This window comes from Aureococcus anophagefferens (genome assembly GCF_000186865.1).
Source record: "Aureococcus anophagefferens unplaced genomic scaffold AURANscaffold_3, whole genome shotgun sequence".
Classification (NCBI taxonomy): Eukaryota; class Pelagophyceae; order Pelagomonadales; family Pelagomonadaceae; genus Aureococcus; species Aureococcus anophagefferens.
In genome coordinates, this window is record NW_008705563.1 from 1,396,838 (window position 1) to 1,417,906 (window position 21,069).

Genomic DNA, 21,069 nt, shown 5'->3' on the forward strand with positions numbered 1-21,069 from the left:
ACCGCCGCGGCCCCGCGCGCGGAGAGGGCCCGCTTCGGCGCGCGCGGCGCGCCCGGGGGCCGCGGCGCCGGCGACGCGCCGACGGCGAAGGTCGAGGGCGCGGCGCCGCGCGCGACCGCGCGCGCGCGGAGCCGCGCGTCGGCCGCGCGCTCCGCGACGGTCCGGTCGCGCGCCTCCGCGGCGAAGAGGGCGTCGCCGCGGGGGCGCACGACGGGCACGGGCGGCACCCAGCGCCGCCTCGCCTCCGGCGCCGGCGCCGCGGGCGCGCCGCCGTCGCCCGCGGCCGCGGCCGCGGCCGCCGCGTCGCATTGGCGCGCGTAGTCGGCGAGGTCGCGCGCGTCGCGGCGCCGCATCTCGTCGCGGCTCGGGCCCTTGGCGTTGGAGCAGCGGAAGGGCTTGCGGTCGCTGCGCCGCGGCGCCGCCGCGGGCGCGGCGCCGGCGCGGTCGTGGTACCAGCGCTCCGTCGCGGCCTCCGACGCGCGGTCGTCGTCGGGCGACGGCCGCTGCCCGTGGTAGTAGGTGAGGATGTACTGGTGCTCCGTGACCTCGCGCGCGCGCACGCGCTTCGCGGCCCGGGCGCGCGCGCGCTCCTCGTGCAGCGCCCGCGCCCCCTGGCGCCGCGCCGCGTCGTGGATCGCCAGCAGGCCCAGGTAGCCCTTCTTCACGGCGAAGGAGCAGCCCGCGACCTCGGCCGGGCCCAGGGGGCCGTAGATCGTCATGGCGCGCCGCGGCGCCACCGAGCCGGGGGCGCCGCGCGACCGAAAGGGACCGCGGCGGCTGCCCGAAGTCCGCCGACGATCGGTGACACCAGCGGCGCTCCGCCAAGACACCACCGTTTTGGCCGGATTAATAAGATTTTTGGGGGTCAACATCTTGAGTTGGCCTCGATCATCGTTGCCGATTCGAAGCAGCCCTCGCCGTCGTTGGCGTCCACGGGCGCATGTTAGCGAACGGGATGGTCGACGAAAACTACTTCGGCGTCGTGTCCGGCGGCGCGGAGCCGGCGCGCGTCGCCCGGACGCCCACGAAGAAGGCGCCGCGGGCCGCGCGGACGCCGCTCCAGGCCCGGGACCCGAACGCCGTCCAGGCCTTCGAGCCGGAGAAGAAGCCGCCGCCGGCGACGCCCCAGCCCGGCCGCTTCGCCTGGCTGTCGCCCGGCGTGCTGCTCAAGACGGAGCGGCGCTACGGCGCGCCGAAGACCGTCGAGTGCGAGTGCTGCTACGAGCGCGTGCCGCCGGCCAAAGTCGTGACGTGCACCAAGGGCCAGCACGCGTGCTGCCACGGCTGCGTGTCGGCCCTCGTCCAGGCGCGCATCAGCGAGGGCTCGGCGGCGACGCTCCGCTGCATCTCGACGGCGCTCTGCGACGGCGCGATCTCCCAGGCGGGCCTCGCCGCCGCGCTCGCGTCGCCGGTGCTAAGACAACGCGACGCGATCGTCGCGCGCGCGGAGCTCGCGCGGGCGAAGCTGCCCAACATGGTCACCTGCCCCTTCTGCCCCTACGCCGTCGTCGTCGACGACGTCGCCGCGCCGCCCCCGCGCGCCGCCGCGGGCCACGAGAGACGGCGGCTCTGGACGGACGACGGCGACGACGGCCGCGTCCGCGCGGACTCGCGCGAGGGCCGCGTCGGCGTGCTCCGCTGCCGCCACCCGCTCTGCGGCAAGGTGTCCTGCGTCGCGTGCAAGGACGAGATCGAGCCCGGCGTCGTCCACCGCTGCGTCGACCGCGACGGGACGGCCGCGGTCGACGCGGCGACGGACGAGCTCGTGCGGTCGTGCCCGTCGTGCGGCACGCGCTTCTTCAAGGACCACGGCTGCAACAAGATGCGCTGCCCGACCTGCGACGCCGAGTCCTGCTACGTCTGCCGCCAGCTCATCACGGAGCACGTGCGCTACAGCCACTTCTGCTTCTGCGACTGCGACGTGTCGCGGCGCGGCCACATCACGCGCGCGGGCCGCCGCCAGGTGGAGACGTGCGCGTCCTGCGGCAAGTGCTCCCTCTGGCACGTCGACGACCCGTCGAAGAAGCAGAAGACGAAGCTCTGCGCGATCCAGTAAAGCGACGTGTTAGGACTCCTTCGTCTCCTCGCCGGGCGGCGGCTTCCGCGGCGGCGCCGCGCCGAACTCGTCCGCGAGGACGCGCGCGGCGATGCCCTGCCACTGCTTCGCGAGGGAGATGACGCGCATGGTCAGCAGGCCGACGCCGCACAGGATGCCCGTGACGCGCCGCGCGCTGCTCATGCAGGGCGGCACGGACAGCTCCGGCGTCCGGAGGAACGCGGCCTCGGGCATCTCGTGGAGTTTGAAGTCCTTCGGCCGGTGCCAGCCCGCGAGGGCGGCCTCGTCGTGGGAGATGGGCAGGTTCACGAACTGGTCGAAGGACTGCGTCGCGTTGCGGAACACGTTCTCGGGGAAGTGCTTCTGGTGCTGGCACTGGAAGCCCGCGGGCGGCATGGCCTCGAGCGCGGCGAAGACCGCGGCCTTGTCGCCGCGGTAGAGCGCGTGGACGATCGTCGCGATGGACCGGCGCTCCTCCGGCTCGAAGGCGCGGACCTGGCCGTAGTCGATGAGGCCGAGGCGGCCGCCGTCGAGCACGAGCACGTTGCCCGGGTGCGGGTCGAGGTTCACGAGGCCGTCGCTCAGCAGCTGGTGGCCGTGGACCTCGACGAGCGTGTCGACGAGCTCCTCGAGGCGCACGTCCGGCGGCACGAGGGGCGCCGCCTTGTCCGCGGCGCCCGCGTCGGGGAGCCACGTGTCCCGGTCGAGGCGGCCCATGGCGACGCCGACGCGCGCGACGGCGTTCGTGAGCCGCGGCGCGCGCTCGCGGTACAGGTTCACCCGGAGCTTCTCCAGGTTCGGCCCGCCGCCCGTCTCCACGTCGCCGAGCGTGTCCTCCTCGAGCCCGAGCTCCACCTCCTCCGGCGGCTCCTCGCCGCCGTGCTCGCGGCGGTAGAGCGCGTCGTCGCGGTCCTGCTTCGCCTGCTTCTGGACGAACATCTTCATCTTTAACACGTCGTCGAAGCCGTAGAACTTGGCCCGCTCCTCGAGGTGCTCATTGATGACGTTCTTCAGCGAGGGCCCCTCGAGGTACTGCATCGCGAGCACGCACGGCGACACGAGGCCCGGCACGGGCTGCGGCACGACGACGCGCGATGGCGCGAAGCCCGCCTTCGCCATGTTCGCGCCCACGGTCTTCAAATTCCAGGCCTCGCGCGTGAAGTCGAGCTCCTCGAGGTGGCGCTCCTGCAAATCGTAGATCGCGTCGAGCGCGTCCTGCTTCGCGACGAGCTCCGCGATGTAGACGATGTTCTCGAAGTCGACGCGGTAGAGCCGCGCGATCTCCGGGTACTGGATCTTCACGACGACCGTGCGGTCCGCGCCGGCGGCGAGCCAGGGGCACTCGCCCGCGACGCTCGTCGCGAACGCCTCGCTGAGCGTCGCCTTGTGCGCCTGCGCGATGGACGCGGACCCCACGGGCTCCCGCGCGAAGTCCTCGAAGAGGTCGTCGACGGTCTTGCCCGTGTCGTCGAGGATGATCGCCGCGACGGCCTCGTAGCTCCGCGGCGGCGTCGCGTCCTGGAGCGGCTCCAAGGCGACGACGTAGGGCTGCGCGAGCAAAAAGGAGAAGGTGGACCCGGCGATCTGGCCCATCTTGATGAAGATGCCGCCGAGCGAGATGCACGCGTCGTAGATCTTGGGCGCCGCCTTGACGTGGAAGGCGTCGTAGGCCTTGCGCGCGCGGTCGTCGCTCCACTTCTCGAGCTTCGCGCGCTTCTCGAGGAGCTTCCACTCGGCGACGAGGGGGCCCAGCGCCTTGTAGAAGGCGTAGGTGCGCCAGAAGCCCTCCGACGCGTAGATGCGGTAGCCCTGGTCGCAGCAGTAGCAGAAGAGGCAGAAGAAGCCCACGGCGAGCGCGGCGCCGAGCGCGCCGCCGGCCGCAAAGGCCTGGACGAGGAAGTAGAGCGCGATGGACATGACCATGAAGCAGAGGGCGCAGGCCTGGAGCTTGTGCGTCGCCAGCCATCGTCGCAGCGACGGCTTCTCCCGCGCCGCGAGCGGCGTCGACGCCGGCGGCGCCGGCGCCGGCGCCTCGCCCATGGCGCGGGGCGGGACGGCGCGCCGATGCGCTTTCGTGCGGTCCTAGGACGGCGTCTCAGTGCCGTCGGCCGGGCCGCCGGCGCGCCATGGGCGCTGCAACGCGGCCGCTCCCTCACGGTCTAGTGTTTTCTCGTAATATTGTCCGGCCCATCATGCATCTCAAACTTAAAAACTTTTTACGATTGTTACAAATCTTCAAGCACGACATTTTGTTAAAAAGCCTCAGGCGCGCGCGCGGTTCTGGAGCGTGTGGTAGACGCCGCGCTTCTCGAGGAGGGACGCGTGCGTGCCGCTCTCGGCGCAGGTGCCGCCGACCATGACGACGATCTGGTCCGAGTCCTCGATCGTCGAGAGGCGGTGCGCGACGACGAGCGTCGTGCGGCCCGCGCGCGCCTGCTCGAGCGCCTCCTGGACGAGCTTCTCGGACCGCGAGTCGAGCGCCGACGTCGCCTCGTCGAGGAGCAGGAGCTTCGGGTCGCGGACGAGCGCGCGCGCGATGGCGACGCGCTGCTTCTGGCCGCCCGAGAGCCGGCCGCCGCGGGGCCCGAGGCCGTCGGTCCACGCGACGCGCCCGTCGAGCAGGAAGTCGAGCTTCGCCAGCGCCGCGACCTCGGCGAGCGCGCCGTCCGTCGCGTCCGGCGCGCCGTAGCGCACGTTGTCCGCGAGGCTCGCGTCGAAGAGCACGGGCTCCTGGCCGACGAAGCCGAGGATGGACCGCAGGTACGCGACGTCGTAGCTGGCCAGCGCCGCGCCGCCGAGGGTCACGGCCCCCGCCGACGGCTCGTAGAAGCGCTGGACGAGCTGGATGATCGTCGACTTGCCCGAGCCCGACGGCCCCACGAACGCGCACGTCGACGACGCCGGCACGCGCAGGCACAGCCCGTCCAAGACCAGGGCCTCGCGGCGCGCCGGGTAGGCGAAGGACACGGCGTCGAAGACCAGGTCCAGGCCCGCGAGCTCCCTGGCGCCGCCGGAGTCGGCCGTCGCGTCGACGGCGGAGTCGCGGTCGAGGACCGCGAAAACGTCGAACGCGGCGATCTTCGCCTTGTTCGCGTCCTGGGCGAAGATCGCCGACGACCCGGCCCCGAAGGCGCCGAACATGATGCAGAACAGGGCCTTCCACATGTCCGTGGGCGAGCACCAGCCCTCGTCGACGCAGACGGGGCCGAACGCGAAGACGACCAAATAAAGCGTGAAGATGATGGCCATGCCCAGGCCGTAGGCGACGCCGCCCTTCCAGGCGGCGCCCACCTTCTCCGCGGCCACGGCGTCCGTGATTTTCGCGAACCGCGCGAGCACGTCGGCCTCCGCGCGCGCCGCGCGGACCGTCCTCACGTGTAAGACCTGGGCAGCAAAAGGGTGATTCAACGTCGCTTCAACGTGAGTTTTCCGCGCGCGCGCGTTCCGGAAAAAGCATCCACGCTTCGAGACCGTTCCGAGAGATGATTGCTCGTCCAAAAGTCAGCCGAAACGAGTGGAAAACGGCCGAGATATGAGCCTTTGAAGTTGGGAATTTCGCTCTCTTTTGCTGCCCTGTGCAAGACCGCCTCGGACGCGACGGCGGACGCGCCCGAGTGCGCGCCGCCGGACTCGCCACCGTCGCCCATGATGAGCTTGAAGACAAAGGCCATGGACATCATGATGACGGGGATCATCGCGAGCATCGCCAGGCTCAGGCGCCAGCACGCGCGCAGCGCGAGCGCGAGCCCGAACAAAATCGCGCACGCCGACGACACCGCGCCGCCGAGGCCCAGGCCCGTCACGCCCGCGACGAGCTGCGTCTGCTTCGAGAGGGCCGCCGTCAGCGCGCCCGAGCTGTGGTCCGGCGCGTCGAAGAAGCCGATCTCCATCTTCACGAGCGCCGCGAGGTACCGGCCCCGCGCGACGGCCGTCATCTGCTCCTGGATGTAGCGATAAATGCCCATCTTCGAGAAGACGCCGACGAACTGGAGCACGGCGATGGCGACGAAGGCCAGCGCGTTCCGGTTCGCCTCGCGCCGCAGCGGCGAGTTCGTGTCCCTCGGCCGGTACTTGTCGCACTCCGTCTGCTCCCAGCAGTAGTCCGTCGCGTTCGCGTCGTCCGTCGCGCAGCGCGGGGGGCACTTGTAGGGGAGGTAGAAGTCGGTCATGGCCTCGCTCAGCACGTAGCCCTGGAGCGGCATCGCGATGCCGTCGACGCAGCACGCCAGAAGCGCGAGCGGGAACAGGAGCTTCACCTTCTTCGACGCGAACTCGCCGAAGATGCGCGACATGGGCGCCTCGTACTTGAGCTCGGCGAGCTCCTTGAGCTTGGCGGCCTCGCGGTCGTCGTCGTTCATCGGCGCGGCGGACGCGGACGACTCGGCGCGGACCTTTTCGGACGCGGCGTCGCTCGCGGACCGCGGCGCGGACTCGAGGCGCTCGAGGGCCTCCGGTTCCGGGCTGCTGCCGGGGGCGTCGGGCTCGTGGACGGCGTCCTGGGCCGCCGTGAGCTTGTGGTAGATGCCCTCCCGTTTCACGAGCTCCGCGTGCGTGCCCGCCTCGGCGACGACGCCGCCGGAAACCACGAAGATGGCGTCCGCGTTGCGCACCGTCGACAGGCGGTGGGACACGGAGAGCGTCGTCATGCCGCCGCGCTCCTGGAGGTGGTCCAGCGTCGACTGGACGAGCTTCTCGCTCGCGTTGTCGAGCGCGGACGTCGCCTCGTCGAGGAGCAGGAGGCTCGGCGTCGTGAGGAGCGCGCGCGCGATGGCGACGCGCTGCTTCTGGCCGCCGCTCAGGGCGCCGCCGCCCTGGCCCACGGCCGTGTCGAAGCCCTCGGGCAGGCCGTCGACGAACTCCAACGCCTCGGCCATCTTCGCGGCCGCGCGGCACCGCTCCGTCGACGCGGCCTTGTCGGAGACGCGGATGTTCTCGAGGATGGACCCCTGGAAGAGCACGGGCTCCTGGCCGACGTAGCCCAAGGTCCTCCGCCAGCGCGCGACGCCCAGCGTCCGCAGATCCGCGCCGTCGACGAGGATCGCGCCGCCCGACGGGTCGTAGAAGCGCAGCAGGAGCTGCACGACCGTCGACTTGCCGGAGCCGCTCTCGCCGACGAACGCGACCTTCTGGCCCCGCTTGATGGCGCAGGACACGCCGGCGAGGACCTCGACGTCGCGGCGCGACGGGTAGGCGAAGCGGACGCCGTCGAAGCGCAATTCGTCGACCGCGAGCGGCGCTTCCTCGGCGCCGCCGCCCGTCGGCCCCGGCTCGATGGCGCTCGACGCCTCGAGCACGCCGAAGAGGTTCGCGCCCGCGGCGAGGCCGCCGACGATGACGTTCAGAGGCATGGCCGCGTCGGAGACGGAGGACACGCCGATGATCGCCGCGAAGAAGACCTCGATGACGTCGCCGCCGCCGTCGAAGACCGCCGCGTCGCCCTGGCGGAACAAGTAGCGGCCGGAGAACCAGAAGGCCGCCGCGTAGGAGAGGCCAAAGGCCGAGAACAGCCAGGCGAAGCCCGAGGCCGCGTAGAGGCCGCCGACCGTGCCGCCGCGCGCCGCGCCGTCGAGCAGCGCCTCGTAGCGCGCGCGCTCGCGCCGCTCCGCGCCGAACGCGGCGACGGTGCGCATGCTGAAGAGCACCTCCTCGGCGACGGCGCCCGCGCGCGCGTACCAGGACTGCTCCGCCTCGAGCCGGGCGCCCTTGGCGATGAGCAGCGCCGACAGCGCCATGACGGGCAGGAAGCAGATGATCACGAGGCTCAGCTGCCAGCCCTTGACCAGGCCGACGACCATGCCCGAGACGAACTGGCCCAGGGGGACGACGACGAGCCCGAACTTGGGCCCGATGGCGTCGACGACCTTGGCGCACTCCACGGCCATGCGCGTCGGCAGCGCCGCGGCGTCGTGGACGTCGAACCACGCCTGGTCCCGCGTGAGCGCGGCCTCGAGGTACGCGCGCCGGAGCCGCGCGCCCTGGCGCTGGCTGCTCCACTCGAGGAGGCCCGAGTGCGTCGTCGCCGTGATGAAGATGAAGACCATGAGGAAGCCCATCATCTTGAGCGGCTCGCGCATCTCGCGCGCGTAGCTCCCGTCCTCCTCGCCGCCCATCGCGTCCGTCGCGTCGCCGAGGATGACCGTGAACATGGGCATGGACGACCCCTGGAGCAGCGCGAAGACGCAGGAGATCCCGATGGCCAGCGAGTCCTTCTCGTCGCGGAATTTGAAGAGTTTCTTGAAGGGGATCGTCGGCGGCGTCGGCGCGGCGACCGCCTCGGCGCCCTCCTCCTTGACCGGCGCGACGGCCTGGTACCTGCCTTCTTTTGCCGGGGCGAGCTCCATTGCGCGCGAGCTGCCAAAGGCGCTGGGAACGGCGCCGGTTGCTGCTGCAGGCCAAGACAAGAGCGGCGCTGGGAACGGTGCCGGTTGCTGCTGCCGGCCAAGACACGAGCTGCCACAAGCACGGTGAATCGCTGTCCATCAACATCTCGTCAACGAGCCGGAACCACGGGCTTGGCTGCCCCACGACGATGGCGGTCATCCGCTACAGCGCCCTGTTTTTGGCAGCGACGCTCGCCGCATCGTCGGCGACGAACGCGACGAACGCGCTCGTCGTCGTCTGCTTCGCCGATCCGGCCATCTCGACGAAGCGCCACAGCGTCGCGTCCCACGTGAAGGGCTGCCAGATCACGGTCGCCTCCTTCCGCCTGGCGAACCCGGCGGATCTGATTTATGTGATCACGCCGCGCGACGACATGGTCGACCCCGTGATTCAGCGCATCGCGGCGAGGGACGCCGGCTGGCGCATCGTCGCCGTCGGCGACGGCCCGTTCGCGACGGATTCGGGAGGATCCGTGCCGCTCCGGGGGTCGGACGGCCGCTTCTCGGGCAACTGCCTGCGCCACGTCTGGTACGCGTCCGTGCTGCGGTCCATGCCGGACAGCGTCGAGCGCGTCATGGTCGCCGACGGCTCCGACGTCTTCTTCCAGCGCGACCCGTTCGACCTGTCGCGCCGCTACGGCGCGGCGGAGCTCCTCTTCTTCGGCGACCGCGGCGACACGTTCCCCGAGGGCGAGCGCTACTTCCGCCAGCGGCTCGACGAGTGCGCCGACGACGCGCGGAAGGCGCCCGCGCTGCTGGACGCAGTGCAGGACGCGTTCGGCGGCGTCTACGCGAACGGCGGCATCTTCCTCGGCGGCCGACGAGCCGTGCTGAGCCTCGCGGAGGAGGTCGTGCGCTCCGCCGAGGCCTGCGGCTACTGGGAGTCGGACCAGGGGCTCGTCAACTACGCGCGGTACCTCGAGGCGGAGCGGCGGGGCCGCGACAAAGTCGTCTGCTTCCCGGACATGGCCCACTCCGTGTCCATGGGCCACTACGCCTGGCCGTCGCGCAACGCGAACGACGAGCTCACGAACGCGCACACGGGCGAGGTCCTCCACATCGTCCACCAGTACTACACGCGCCAGCACAAGAACAACCTCCAGATCTACTACGCCAAGGTCGCGCCCTGGCTCCGTAAGTTCCGGTAGGTCGCGATGCCGTTGTTACGCGTACCCCGCGGCGACGACGTCGGCCTGGACGGCGGCGTCGGTCTCGTCGCTGGCGAAGCCCGCGGTGATCGCGCCCTCGTAGAACGCGCCGACGCCGCCGTTGGAGTTGTCGCCGCCCGTGCCGAGGACCACCGCGCCTCCCAGCGACATGGCCTCGTAGAGCGTGCGCAACGCGCCCCGCGTCGCGTCGCCGGCCTTGAGGACGAAACCGCCCCGGCGTCCCTTCAGCACGGCCGTCACGAAGCGAGACGTAACGGGCACGTTGCGCTCGTTCACGCTCTCGTTGCCCGCCCAGAGGCCGGATTCGAGGTCGGCCTGGACCCAGGGACCGGCGCCGGCGCCGCGGCTCCACGTCTCCTTGGTTTTGTTGCCGAAGTAGATGGCCTCCATCGTGCCCGCGCCGTGGTCCCGAGCGTCGGGATAGGCGTTGCCGTAGTCGAAGCAGCACGCGTCGTTGTAGTAGTCTCCGGAGAGGACCGCGTACACGGTCTCCGGCGCGTCGCCCGTCGCGACGCCCGTCGCGCCGCTCGTCCGGCAGCCCTCGCCGCCCTCGAAGACGGCGGCGTAGGCGGGCCGCCCGGCCGCGGACGCGAGCGAGCGATTCGCGACGACGCCGGCGTCCGGCCGCCGGCCGCCGGACGAGCCCGCGATGCCGACGACCAGGTCGTTCTCGCGCGACGACTGGTCGAAGATGCGCGCGACGCGGCAGAGCGACCTCGCGCAGAACTCGTCCTGGCGCGCGACGCCGCCGACGCCGACGTCGAGCGTCGCGTTGTCGTCGGCGCGTCGGACCCGGTAGAGCGGGCCCGCGTAGGCGTCGTAGAGGTGCCGCACCATGGAATGCGCCGCGACGCACGGCGTGCCGCCGGCCGCGTAGATGTCGCAGGGCGCGGCGGCGGCGCTGGCGAGCAGGATGAGGCCGTACATCGCCGCGTAGATGTCGCAGGGCGCGGCGGCGGCGCTAGCAAGCAGGATGAGGCATCGGCTGCCCACCGTGCCTCCCACGAGCTTCACCATCGACCCTGGCCCGCATCAACCAAGGATCAACCAAGGCGCCAAGCTCATCGGCATCGCGGTCTACGCCGACACCCGCGCCGAGACGCGCCCCCGGGTGCCAACACACACCGGAGGGACGCAACCTCGTCCGCGGACGACGCCGCGCGCACGCTCGCCGCCGAACCCGCGTCGCGCGCGCCGCCCCCCGAGCCATGGCGCGCAATGAGGAGAAGGCGCAGCAGATGCTGAACAAGTGGGTGACGATGAAGCAGGAGTTCAACGCGGGGAACATCGCCGAGCGGCGGCCGTTCCTCGCGACGGACTGCAAGTCGCTCGCGGACTGCGAGAAGTGGCGGCTGCAGATCATGCGGGAGATCACGCGCAAGGTCGCGGAGATCCAGAACCAGGGCCTCGGCGAGCACAAGATCCGCGACCTCAACGACACGATCAACAAGCTGCTCCGGGAGAAGGGCCACTGGCAGTTCCGCATCCGCGACCTCGGCGGCCCGGACTACAACGCGCTCGAGCCCAAGGCCTTGGACGCCGAGGGCCGGCCGCTGCCCGGCGGCGGCGGCTACAAGTACTTCGGCGCCGCGCGCGACCTGCCGGGCGTCAAGGAGCTCTTCGAGGCGCCGCCGCCCGTGAAGAAGCGGCGCACGCGCGGCGACATGTTCAAGCACGTCACGCCCGACTACTACGGCTTCCGCGACGACAACGACCCGAGCCTCGCGGCCAAGGAGGCCGTCGTCGAGGAGGCGACCGTGGCGAAGCTGCGGGCCGCCGAGCTCGCGGCCAAGGAGGCGCGGCGCGCGCGGCGCGCGCGCGACGGCGACGACGCGAGCTCGAGCGACGACGACCCGGACGCCGAGGCCGCGCTGCTGGGCGCCGTCGACGACCAGGCCGACGCGGCCGTGGCCAAGTTCGAGGGCGACGCCGCCGCGCGGCTCCAGTTCGACAAGGACGTCGACGCCGCGCGGCGCGGCGCGTCGCTCACGTCGAAGAAGCGCGACCTCCTCGACCTCCTCGACGACGACGGCGCGGGCGACGACGACGACGGCGTCGACGCGCTCGACGCCGCCGTCGAGGGCGGCTACGACGCCGAGGCGACGGCGCCCGCGGAGGCCGCGTAAGAGACGAGGGGCGAATTTACCGGACGCGACCTACGGCGCCGGCGGCGGCGCCGGGGGCTCGTCCCCGGCGGCCTTGGGCGCCGGGGGCTCGTCGGCGGCCTTGAGCTTGTTGAGGTCGTCGAGCGTGATCGCCGCGACGCGCCCCGCGAGCGCGAGGTCCGCGTCCTCGAGCTCGCGCGCGATGCAGACGGCCGAGAGCACGTCCGTGACGGGCTTGAGCCGCGCGAGTTGCCGCGCGATGCCGTCGCCGCCCTTGGTCGCGAGGATGTGCAAGGCCCAGATGCCCTCGGCGGCGCAGGGCTTGCGGTCGGACGTCGCGAGCTTGGCCAGGGCCAGCGGCCCGATGGTCTCCGCCTGGCCCAGGTCCTCGTCGCACGCGGCGTTCGCGACGCGGTTCAGCGCGGCGACGGCGTGCTCCTTGAGCTCCGCGGCGCACGAGGCCACGAGCAGGCGCGAGATCAGGCGCGGCAGCCGCGCCTCGCAGAGCGCCTGGGCCTGCGCGCCGCCGTCCGCGGCGACGTTCGCCGCGAGCACGCAGCACTGGAGCAGCACCTCCTGGTCCGTGCGCATCGTGAAGCACTCCTTGAGCAGGTCGCACAGGCCGCTCTTGAGGAGGTGCGTCGTGACGGGGTGCGTCGAGATGGCCGCGAGCCACCGCGTCGCGGCGAGCAAGGCGAGCCGCTCCGGCGCGGCGCGCTCCGACGGCGCGCCCGCGGCGCCGCATTTGCGCGCGACGGCGAGCACGGTGACGAGCGACGACATCTGCTGGCCCAGGAGATGGGGCACCTTGACGAGCGCGAGCTCCGCGAGCGCGTCGAGCACGGACGGTAGTATCGCGTCGCGGTTCGCGTCGCGCTTCGCGACGAGCGCGGCGACGTCCTCGGCGCCGGTCGTCGCGTCGCCGACGAGGCGCCAGCACGCCGCGACGACGTCCGACCCCTTGAGCACGGCGAAGGCCGCCGCGTCGCTCGTCGCGAGGTCGCGCAGCTCCTGGGCCGCCTTGCAGCGCCGCACGCACTCCGTCTCGGGGCTCTCGACCTCGCTCAGCAGCATCTTGGCGCTGAATTCCGCGACTTCACTCGACGCGGGCGCCGTCGCCTTCTGCTGCTTCGCGGCATTCTTGTTCTTCTTGGCCGGCATCGCGTCGCCTCTTTGACGGCGCAGCGGCTTCGGAGAGCGTCGCCTCGCCAGCAATGCGGCAGCATCACGGTGTTGACCTACAACGTCGCTTTTTGTTCGTAGCACTGCGTTCCGCGGACATCATCTTTTTCAGGCCAATCACCGCGCATTGGCGCGGGAGCAGCGCGTGGGAGTGGTCTCTCGGAGCCACTGCAGCCCCGACCATCCTCCGAAACCAGTGTGCAGCCCCCGACAGTCGTCTCTCCTAAAACACGGGGCAGCCCCAACCACCCTCTTGCAGCCCCAGCCACACAACAACAAGTAGGGCATAAAAATGCGCTCCGCGAAGCGCGTCCCGTCGTCGCTCTCCGTCTTCGGCCAGTATCGCATCCCCTTGATTCGTACGGAGGACGACGCCTGGGCCGAGTTCGCCATGGTCGACGGGATGCAGCGACGCGCGTCCGGCGCCGATGCGGCGTGGGCGGCCGGCGCGCCGCGGCTGCCCGATGCGCCCGCGGTCGCCGTCTCCGAGGAGAGCCTGGCCATCGTCTCCGAGGAGAGCCTGGCCGTCGTCAACGACTTCCAGCAGAAGGCCATCGAGGAGCGACGACGGCTCCGCCAGTCGATCCTCTCCGGCGGGGCGCCTCGGACCGGCGCGAGGTAGCCCCTCGCCGCGCGCGGGACCGGGGGGCGCCGCGGGGGGGGGCAAATAAGCTCCTCTTAGCAAACGCAGGAGCTGCCCTTGCGCTTGCAGACGTCGCAGCGCACGTTCGGGTCCGTCGGGTGCCGCGGCGGCAGGATCATCGCGGCGGCCTGGGGCCGCCGGCCCGGGTCCTGGGGCGGCGGGCGGAGCGCGTAGCCGCTGGCGAGCTTGTTCGCGTCCGGGTGGCGGTAGGTGCCCCGGTCCCGCGACCGGGACCGGTCCCGGCGGCCGCGGTCGCGGTCGCGGCTCCGGCTCCGGCTGCGGCCCGAGCCGAGCCGCCCGGGGCGGTTGTGGTCGCGGTTGCTGTAGGCGGGCTTCTCCGCGGCGCCGCAGTTCGTGATGACGACGGGCTTCTTCGGCGTGCCGCGGCGCGTGCCGAGCTTCTCGAGGCGGCGGATGAAGCGGATGGGGTCGACGAGCCTGCCGAAGACGACGTGCTTGCCGTCGAGGTGGGGGCAGCGGTCCAGCGTGATGAAGAACTGGGAGTGGTTGCTGTTGCGGCCGCTGTTGGCCATGGACAGGAGGCCCTCCTTGTGGTGCCGCGCCGCGAACGACTCGTCCGCGAAGCCCCCGGTGCCGTAGATGGACTCGCCGCCCGTGCCGTCGTCGTTCTCGATGTCGCCGCCCTGGGCGACGAAGCCGGGGACGATGCGGTGGATCGCGCTGCCGCCGTACCAGAGGCCCAGGCCCGTCTCCTTGGACCGCCCGCACTCGCCGGTGCAGAGCGCGCGGAAGTTCTCCGCCGTGCGCGGCACCGTGTCCGCGAAGAGCTCGCAGACGACGCGGCCCACGCCCTCGGACATCTCGAGGAACACGTAGGGGTTGTCGCGCCGCGACATCGTCGGCGTTCGGCGTCCACCACGGGCGCGGCCGGAGAGGGCTGCCCATTTCCCCAAACGCACCAAGCGGGCAGCTTTTCGAACGCGATGGCGGCCATCGTCGACAACAGCGTCGCGCTGCCGGACGACGTCGGCGAGCTCGACGACCCGACCGAGTTCTGCGACGCGTTCTGGCAGCACGTGACGCGGACCGCGCCGGCGTTCCGGCCCTGGCCCAGCGACGGCGACTTCCTCGAGCAGGCCGTCGAGCCCGCCTGCCCGACCTCCGGCGCCTGCTACCTGCGGCTGGACCTGCTGGGCCAGCGCTGCGTCATGGAGCTCGCGCGCCGGTCCGACGACGGCGCCCTGCGCGGGCGCGTGCTCCTCGCGGCGGAGATCGACGTGCCGCGGGCGCCGACGACGGCCATGGACGACCCGCGCCGCGTCGCCCAGTTCCACCTCGGCTTCCGCGCGGAGCAGTACGCGGGCAGCGTCCACTGCTTCTGGCAGCCGCCGCGCGCCTTCTTCGGCCGCCTCAAGGGCCTGCGCGACCTCGCGGAGCAGCTCCGGGGGTCGCACCTCACGCCGCGCGCGCGCGAGGCGACCAAGTCCTGCGACGCCACGGTCCACGCGGCCTGGGCGGCGCAGGCCGCGAGAAGCCCGCGCCACCTCGCCGTCCAGCCCGACAACATCCTCGACTGCGGCGCCTACCGGCGCCAGCTCGCGGCCATCGGCTACCCGCCGCACGTCGTCGTGCTCCGCCGCGCGCCGGGCGCGCGCGAGCCCGAGGAGCTCCTCAACTTCCCCATCGACGACGCCGCGGCCATCGTCGACGTCTACCTCGACCTCTTCCACGAGTACCCGACCGCGGCCTTCTGGCTGACCCTCGTCGCGACGCGCGGCGCGGAGCCCTACTCCTTCGCCGTCGCGCCCGCCGCACCGGGCGCGTGGCCGCCGCCGCCGCCGCCGCCGCCGTCGGGGGGCGCCTAAGCGTGTTCGGGTCCCAGCAGGCCTGTCGGCTACTCACTACAACTTCACGCGAGCTTCACCATCCGTTGGTGCAGCCCAAGTTCGTATGGGAGCCGCCGGCGCGTCGCAGCCGACAGCCCCAGCTGCGTTCAGCCGCCGCAGTAGCGCCACTCCCCCCATATTTCCGCGACCATCATGTTGGCACCTTGCGCTGACAACCGCTGCGCAGATCAGTCAATGCGCGACAGCGATGTGTTCCCGGAGGAGAGCGAAGACTGCGCGCTGCTGCTCGACGAGCTCGCCATCGGCGACGGCAACGGGGTCTATGGCTTTGGCAGCGTGCTGAGCGTTTTGATCAAGGAGGCCGATATCGACGGCGTCCGCCGCCATCTCGATGTCGCCGCGGCGAACGGGTTCGCGGCTTCCGCGGGACACCTCTGCCTCGCCGCGCGGCTGCCGCGGAACGTATGCGCGGACGCGGGCCGGCGTCGGCGCGCGCGCGACGTGCTGCTCGCCGTCGCGTCTTCGGCCAACGAGCAAACGCTCGGCCAGCGCGTCGTCTTGACGGAACTTTGGAGTCGCGAGCACGATCTCGGAGGCAAGGATCCCGAGTGGCGGAGCGTCTGCGTCGTCTGGGGATATCTTTCCCATAGTGCGGTGACGATCCTCCACCAATTTGCGTGGGAGGGCGACGCCGACGCGGTGGCGCGCGTCCTGGCGCTCCGGCAGTGCTCGGCGAGCGTCGTGAACGCGGTCTGCGGTGACTACATCAACTGCGCCGACGACGAGCAGCCGCTCGAGGTAGGCGGCGGCGCGACAGCTTTGCATTACGCGTGCCTCGCCGGTCGGCCGGCGGTCGTGAAAGTCCTCCTGAGCGACGGCCGCGCCGACGTAAACGCGCGCTGCGCGCTCGGCGGGCCGATGCTCTCATTTTGCGGCTCGGGGATTCCGACGTTCCGAGGACGCATCAATCACAGCTTGGCGGAGTGCGTGCGCGCGCTCTCGCTCGACTCCCGGTTGGACGACGAGTCCTGGTGGTACCCCGGTCTAGACCTCGAAGACGGAAACGGCCCCCCGCGACGGCACGTGCTGAACAAGCTCGCGCGACTCGGGGGGCTCGAGCTCACCTATCATGCGCTCGCGGCGAATAAAGAGCTGAATGTGGACGATGCCGCCTACGGTGACGGGCACAAGAGCGTCGTCGAAATGTGTGCGGATTCGGAATATGCCAACACTGCGCGCGCCCGAACACTTCACGATGGACTTTTCCCGACGCTGATGTTTCTCGTCGACGTCGCCAATGCAGGCAGTTTTAAGAAATGGCGAGCCGAGCGGGCGCGCGACATGCTCGTGCTCCGCATCCTCGCCACCAAGGCGCGCCACAAGCGGCAGCGGCGCGAGATGACTCTGGTCGATCGCTTCTTCCTTCTTCGCGACGACGCGATCTTTCTACACGTTCTCGGATTTTGCTGGTTCTTGAATCCACGATCGCGCGTCCCGTCCGTTCGAGACCACTACTATTCGCGGCATCTTCGGGAAGGAATCACGACCGTGGAACGCTGCGAGGAAGCGTTCGAGATCGCCAAGGAGCGAGTTGAAGAAGACCCGATGGGCCTCGGGCTTTACGACCACGCGCCCGCCTCCATGCCGCTCCGCACCTGCCTCGCCGACGCCGCGAGCCTCGTCCGCGCGAACCTCAGCGCGGCGGACCGCGCCGTCTTCGACGCGATGATGGAGCGCGCCGACGAGTAGCAAATTTCGACCGACTGCGGTCGTACGCGTCGCCGATGAGCGTTAAACACCACACCACTTACCCGCCGCTCCCGCTCGCGCACGCGTCGCAGCCGCAGTCGAAGAGGTAGTTCCGCCGGAGGTAGCGCCGGCGCCGCCGCGCGTTCGCCGCGGCGTCGCCGCCGCCGCCCTCGACGGCCCTCCGGTCGAAGTAGGAGATCGTGAGCTCCTCGTCGCGAGCGATGGCGCGGTTCGCGACGAGCTGCATCGTCGGCGCGTCGAAGTCCGACGCGGCGTCGCAGTTCGGGGAGCAGTCGTGGTTCGCGCACGCCACCAACGCGAAGGCGCCGACGGCGTCGACGGCGCAGCGCGCGCGGAGGGCCTCGTCGGCATCCCGCTCCAACCCCGCGACGCCGAGGGCCTCCCGCAGCGCCTTCGAGCCGCGGCCGTGGCGGCGCGCGAGCGCGCCGTGGAACTCGACGTAGGGCGACCGGAGGCGCACGTCGAAGCTGTTGAGCGCGAGCCGCGCGGCGTCCGCCGCGAGCGCGTCGGCCGACGGCGGGTTCGCCGCCGGCGAAACCTCCGCGAGCGCCGCGGCCGCGGCGGCGCGGCAGGCGGCCGCGCCGCCGCTCGCGTCGAAGAGGCCGAGGGCGTCGGCGTCGCCGGGTCGGCCGCAGAGGCCCGCGAGCGCGCCGTCGTCTTCGAAGCCCGCGGCCGCGTCCGCGAAGCGCCGCAGCGCGAGCCTGAGCGCCGGCCGCGCGCCGTCGACCGTCGCGTCGACGGCGCGCCGCGCGCAGCAGTTGCGCCGGGCCCACTTGGCGCAGCCGCGGCACAGGCTCGCGCCGCAGCGGCCGCAGGTCTCGGCGCCGGCCGCGTCGACGGGCCAGTAAAGCGCGTCGCCGGCGACGCCCGCGTCGGCCATGGACGCGAGCGACCGCAGGCAGCCGTCGCAGTGGCGCACGCCCGTGAGCGGCGCCGCGGCCGCCGCGGTCTCGACGACGACGATCTCGCCGGGCGCGAAGTCGCGAGCGGCGTGGAGCCCGACGCCGCCCTTTTCGACGCGCCGCGCGACGTAGACGTCCGGCGGCCGGTTCGCGTCGCCGGCGATGGCGCTGCGGCAGCGGCGGGGGTCTTCGACGCGTTGCTGGGGGTGGTGGCGTTTCTTCGCAGCGGCGGCGGGCGGTGCCGGCAATGGCAGCGCGATGGCGACCGGCTCGTCGCTCGCAGCGGGTTCCGGCTCGTCGCTCGTGCCCACGACGTCGTCCTCTTTCAAGCCGCAGAGCTCGAAGAGGTCCTCGGCGTCCATGGCGTCGCAGTTTCGAGGCATCGATGGGCTTTGCACCCTCGTCTAGAGCCGGGGCACCCTCGTCTTTAGACGTCTAGAGCCGAGGCATCGGCTGCTCGCAGGCTCGCCAGTGGCAAGAACATCATCAGGAACGGCTTCACCCTCTGTCTTCCCAAGGGTTGCCCCTCGTCAGACACGATGAGCACGCCTGAAGGCCGATGTTCGCTGCTCCAAAGCCGCTGTCTGCTGCTCCTCGGCCTCGCGCACGCGCACCGCCGAGCCACAACCATCCCCTCGTGTGATGGCGACTTTGGCAGCTCGGCGACGGCGCTGCCCATCCCGTCGGCGGACATCTCCTGGTCCATGAAGCACTACCTCGACTGCACGAACAGAGCTGTGTGGATGACGGGCACGAGCCCGAGCGCGGGCTTCGAGTACTACGTCGGCGTGGGCATCCCGCCGACGGAGCGCCACGCGTCGCTGCGCGCGGACGCGGTCGTCATCGGCGCGAGCCTGCCAACGCTCACGGCCGCGGAGCTCGCGGCCATCCCGGACGCCGTCAAGGCCGACGAGGCCTTCGTGCCCAACGGCTACCTACACCTGAGCCCCGCGGACCAGTCGTCGTGCGCGCACCTCGACGACGTCATGCGCGACGCGTCGACGGTGCGCGACGGCCGCTGCGACTTCTACGAGCCCTACGGCGACACGCACAGCTGGCGCGTGCTCGACGCGGACAAGAACGCGCTGCCCGTGTCGGGCGAGACGTTCTACACCGTCGTCTGGTTCCAGGAGCACACGTCGGGCAAGATCGGCATCGCGATGGGCAACTGGGTCGAGAACTTCTGGATGCCGTTCGACCTGGCGGAGCCGGACTGTTCGCGGGACCTCGACGACTTCTCGGAGAAACTGGGCGGCGACTACGCGGCGGCGCTGCCCGTCGCGACGTGCGACGGCACCGACATCGCGGTCGTCGGCGAGGCTTCGGAGAGTTGCGAGCTCGGCGCGACGTGCGACGACTGCGCGGCCTACGAGATGATGATGGGCTGCGGCGGCGCGGAGTGCCCCGCGGCCGCCGAGCTCTGGGATGGCATCAACGTGGGCATGCACGAGGCCATGGCGCTGGACTTTAGCGGCGACCCGTCGCTGGACTTCGTGCGCGGCATGATCCCGCACCACGAGGGCGCGGTCGCCATGTGCGACGCGCTGCTCAAGAATCTCACGTGCGCGACGAACGACGACGACCTCGACGGGCTCGTCATGTTCTGCAACGAGGTCCACTACTCGCAGGACATGGAGATCGCGGGCATGCGGCGCTGGCTCGACGCGCGCGGGGACGACGAGGCCGCGTCGTGCGACGGCGATCCCGCCGCGACGTCCGACGGCTGCGGCGCCATCGCCGCGAACGCGTCCGCCGCGTCCGTCGAGGCGAACCGCGAGATGCACGCGGGCATGGCCGTCGACGTCGGCTGCGACCACGCCGTCGACTTCTCCCGCATGATGATCCCGCACCACTCGGGCGCGGTCCGCATGTGCGAGATCCTCCTCGAGCACGAGCCGGACGTCGACGATTATTTGGAAAATCTCTGTGCCAACATCTCGCGCACGCAGCGGGCGGAGGTCGCCTGGCTCTACTACTGGCTCGAGGGCCGGGGCCTCGATATCGCGGCGCCCTGCGAGGCCTGCGACGACGACCCGGGGCAGCCGGAGCGGCCTTGCGAGGACATGCTGTCCTCGTCGCTGCTCTGCAGCGTGCGGAGGGATGCGGTGAGTTGCGACTGCGCCGCGCTCACGTCGCAGCGCGCCTGCGACGACGTCCTCGAGGAGACGCAGACGCTCGTGAGCGCCGAGTGCGAGCGCAGCTGCGGGCTCTGCCCGGACGAGCACGCGCCCCTCTTCTTCGACGCCTGTCCAAACGGGGCCGACGACGACGGCGGCCACCACCACCACCACCACCACGCCGACGACGACGACGTCGTCGCGGACGTCGCGGACGTCAGCGGAGCGGCCGCGGCGTCGCTCGCGCGCGGCGCCGCGCTCGCCGCGCTCCTCTTAATTGCGAGATGATGCATTATCGCCCCACGACCCGCGCCCCCTTCTCCAGCTCCGCCAGCGCCACGCGCGTCGCGCGGGACTCCGTGTTGCGGTTCGTGCCCCAGGTCACGAGCGCGCGCTCGCCGTCGACGACGAGCCCGACGGGGAACTGGATCATATCCTCGACGCCGGGCTTCGTCGCGACGTCGTAGTCCAGGACTGTCTCGCCGCCGGCGGCGACGGCGAAGCGGAACTCGCGCGTCGCGGCGGCGAAGCCGAAGGGCGGCTCCGCCGCGAACCAGTAAGCGAAGAGCGTGTACCAGCGCCGGTGGCGCTGGACGTGGCCGACGCCGAGGTAGTGGGAGCCGTTGAGCCGCGCGGGCGGCGCGCCGCCCGAGAGCTTGGCGCGCCGCGCGTCGCCGGCGCCGAGCACGGCTTCGCGGAGCGCCGCGCCCGCGCCCGCGACCGCCGCGACGGGCTCGAGTCGCGCCGCGTCGACGCGAAGGCGGTGCACCGCGCTCGCGCCGTTCGCGTCGTCGAGCCACTGCCAGACGTAGACGTCGGCGCCCCGCCGGAAGGGCGACCAGTTCTTCTCCACGGCGCCGAGGCGGCCGGCGGCTTCGCGCGCGAACGAGAGCTCCAGAGGCTCCGAGAGGCGGAACCCCCGCACATCGAGCGCGCG

At 71.6% G+C, this 21,069-nt stretch overlaps 7 protein-coding genes across 7 annotated transcripts in view; 2 read left to right on the forward strand and 5 right to left on the reverse strand.

Moving 5' to 3' along the window:
* Positions 1–4,096, reverse strand: part of AURANDRAFT_70863 (hypothetical protein) — a gene marked incomplete at both ends in the record, with an annotated part of 4,802 nt that extends 706 nt beyond the window's left edge. Inside the window, 3 exons of the mRNA XM_009035730.1 lie at positions 3–686; positions 1,027–1,162; positions 2,073–4,096. Coding sequence (XP_009033978.1) covers positions 3–686; positions 1,027–1,162; positions 2,073–4,096 — 2,844 coding nt within the window. The remainder of the gene's footprint in view (positions 1–2; positions 687–1,026; positions 1,163–2,072) is intronic.
* Positions 4,097–4,318: 222 nt separating this feature from the next.
* AURANDRAFT_70864 (hypothetical protein) lies at positions 4,319–8,208 on the reverse strand (the record flags this gene model as incomplete). The annotated part of the gene is made up of 2 exons (XM_009035729.1): positions 4,319–5,440; positions 5,641–8,208. The coding sequence occupies 2 exons, from the start codon at positions 8,206–8,208 to the stop codon at positions 4,319–4,321; spliced, it is 3,690 nt and encodes a 1,229-aa protein (XP_009033977.1).
* A 1,391-nt stretch (positions 8,209–9,599) lies between these two features.
* On the reverse strand, positions 9,600–10,532 carry AURANDRAFT_21400 (hypothetical protein; the record flags this gene model as incomplete). The annotated part of the gene is made up of 1 exon (XM_009035728.1): positions 9,600–10,532. The coding sequence occupies one exon, from the start codon at positions 10,530–10,532 to the stop codon at positions 9,600–9,602; it is 933 nt and encodes a 310-aa protein (XP_009033976.1).
* A 281-nt stretch (positions 10,533–10,813) lies between these two features.
* Positions 10,814–11,365, forward strand: AURANDRAFT_13578 (hypothetical protein; the record flags this gene model as incomplete). The annotated part of the gene is made up of 1 exon (XM_009035455.1): positions 10,814–11,365. A coding segment is annotated over one exon (552 nt), but the record flags the coding sequence as incomplete, so codon positions are not given.
* Positions 11,366–13,879: 2,514 nt separating this feature from the next.
* AURANDRAFT_7507 (hypothetical protein) lies at positions 13,880–14,377 on the reverse strand (the record flags this gene model as incomplete). Its single annotated transcript, XM_009035312.1, has 1 exon — positions 13,880–14,377. A coding segment is annotated over one exon (498 nt), but the record flags the coding sequence as incomplete, so codon positions are not given.
* Positions 14,378–17,150: 2,773 nt separating this feature from the next.
* Positions 17,151–18,467, reverse strand: AURANDRAFT_70865 (expressed protein; the record flags this gene model as incomplete). Its single annotated transcript, XM_009035727.1, has 1 exon — positions 17,151–18,467. The coding sequence occupies one exon, from the start codon at positions 18,396–18,398 to the stop codon at positions 17,151–17,153; it is 1,248 nt and encodes a 415-aa protein (XP_009033975.1).
* A 708-nt stretch (positions 18,468–19,175) lies between these two features.
* On the forward strand, positions 19,176–20,420 carry AURANDRAFT_61721 (hypothetical protein; the record flags this gene model as incomplete). Its single annotated transcript, XM_009035456.1, has 1 exon — positions 19,176–20,420. The coding sequence occupies one exon, from the start codon at positions 19,176–19,178 to the stop codon at positions 20,418–20,420; it is 1,245 nt and encodes a 414-aa protein (XP_009033704.1).
* Positions 20,421–21,069: the final 649 nt, after the last annotated feature.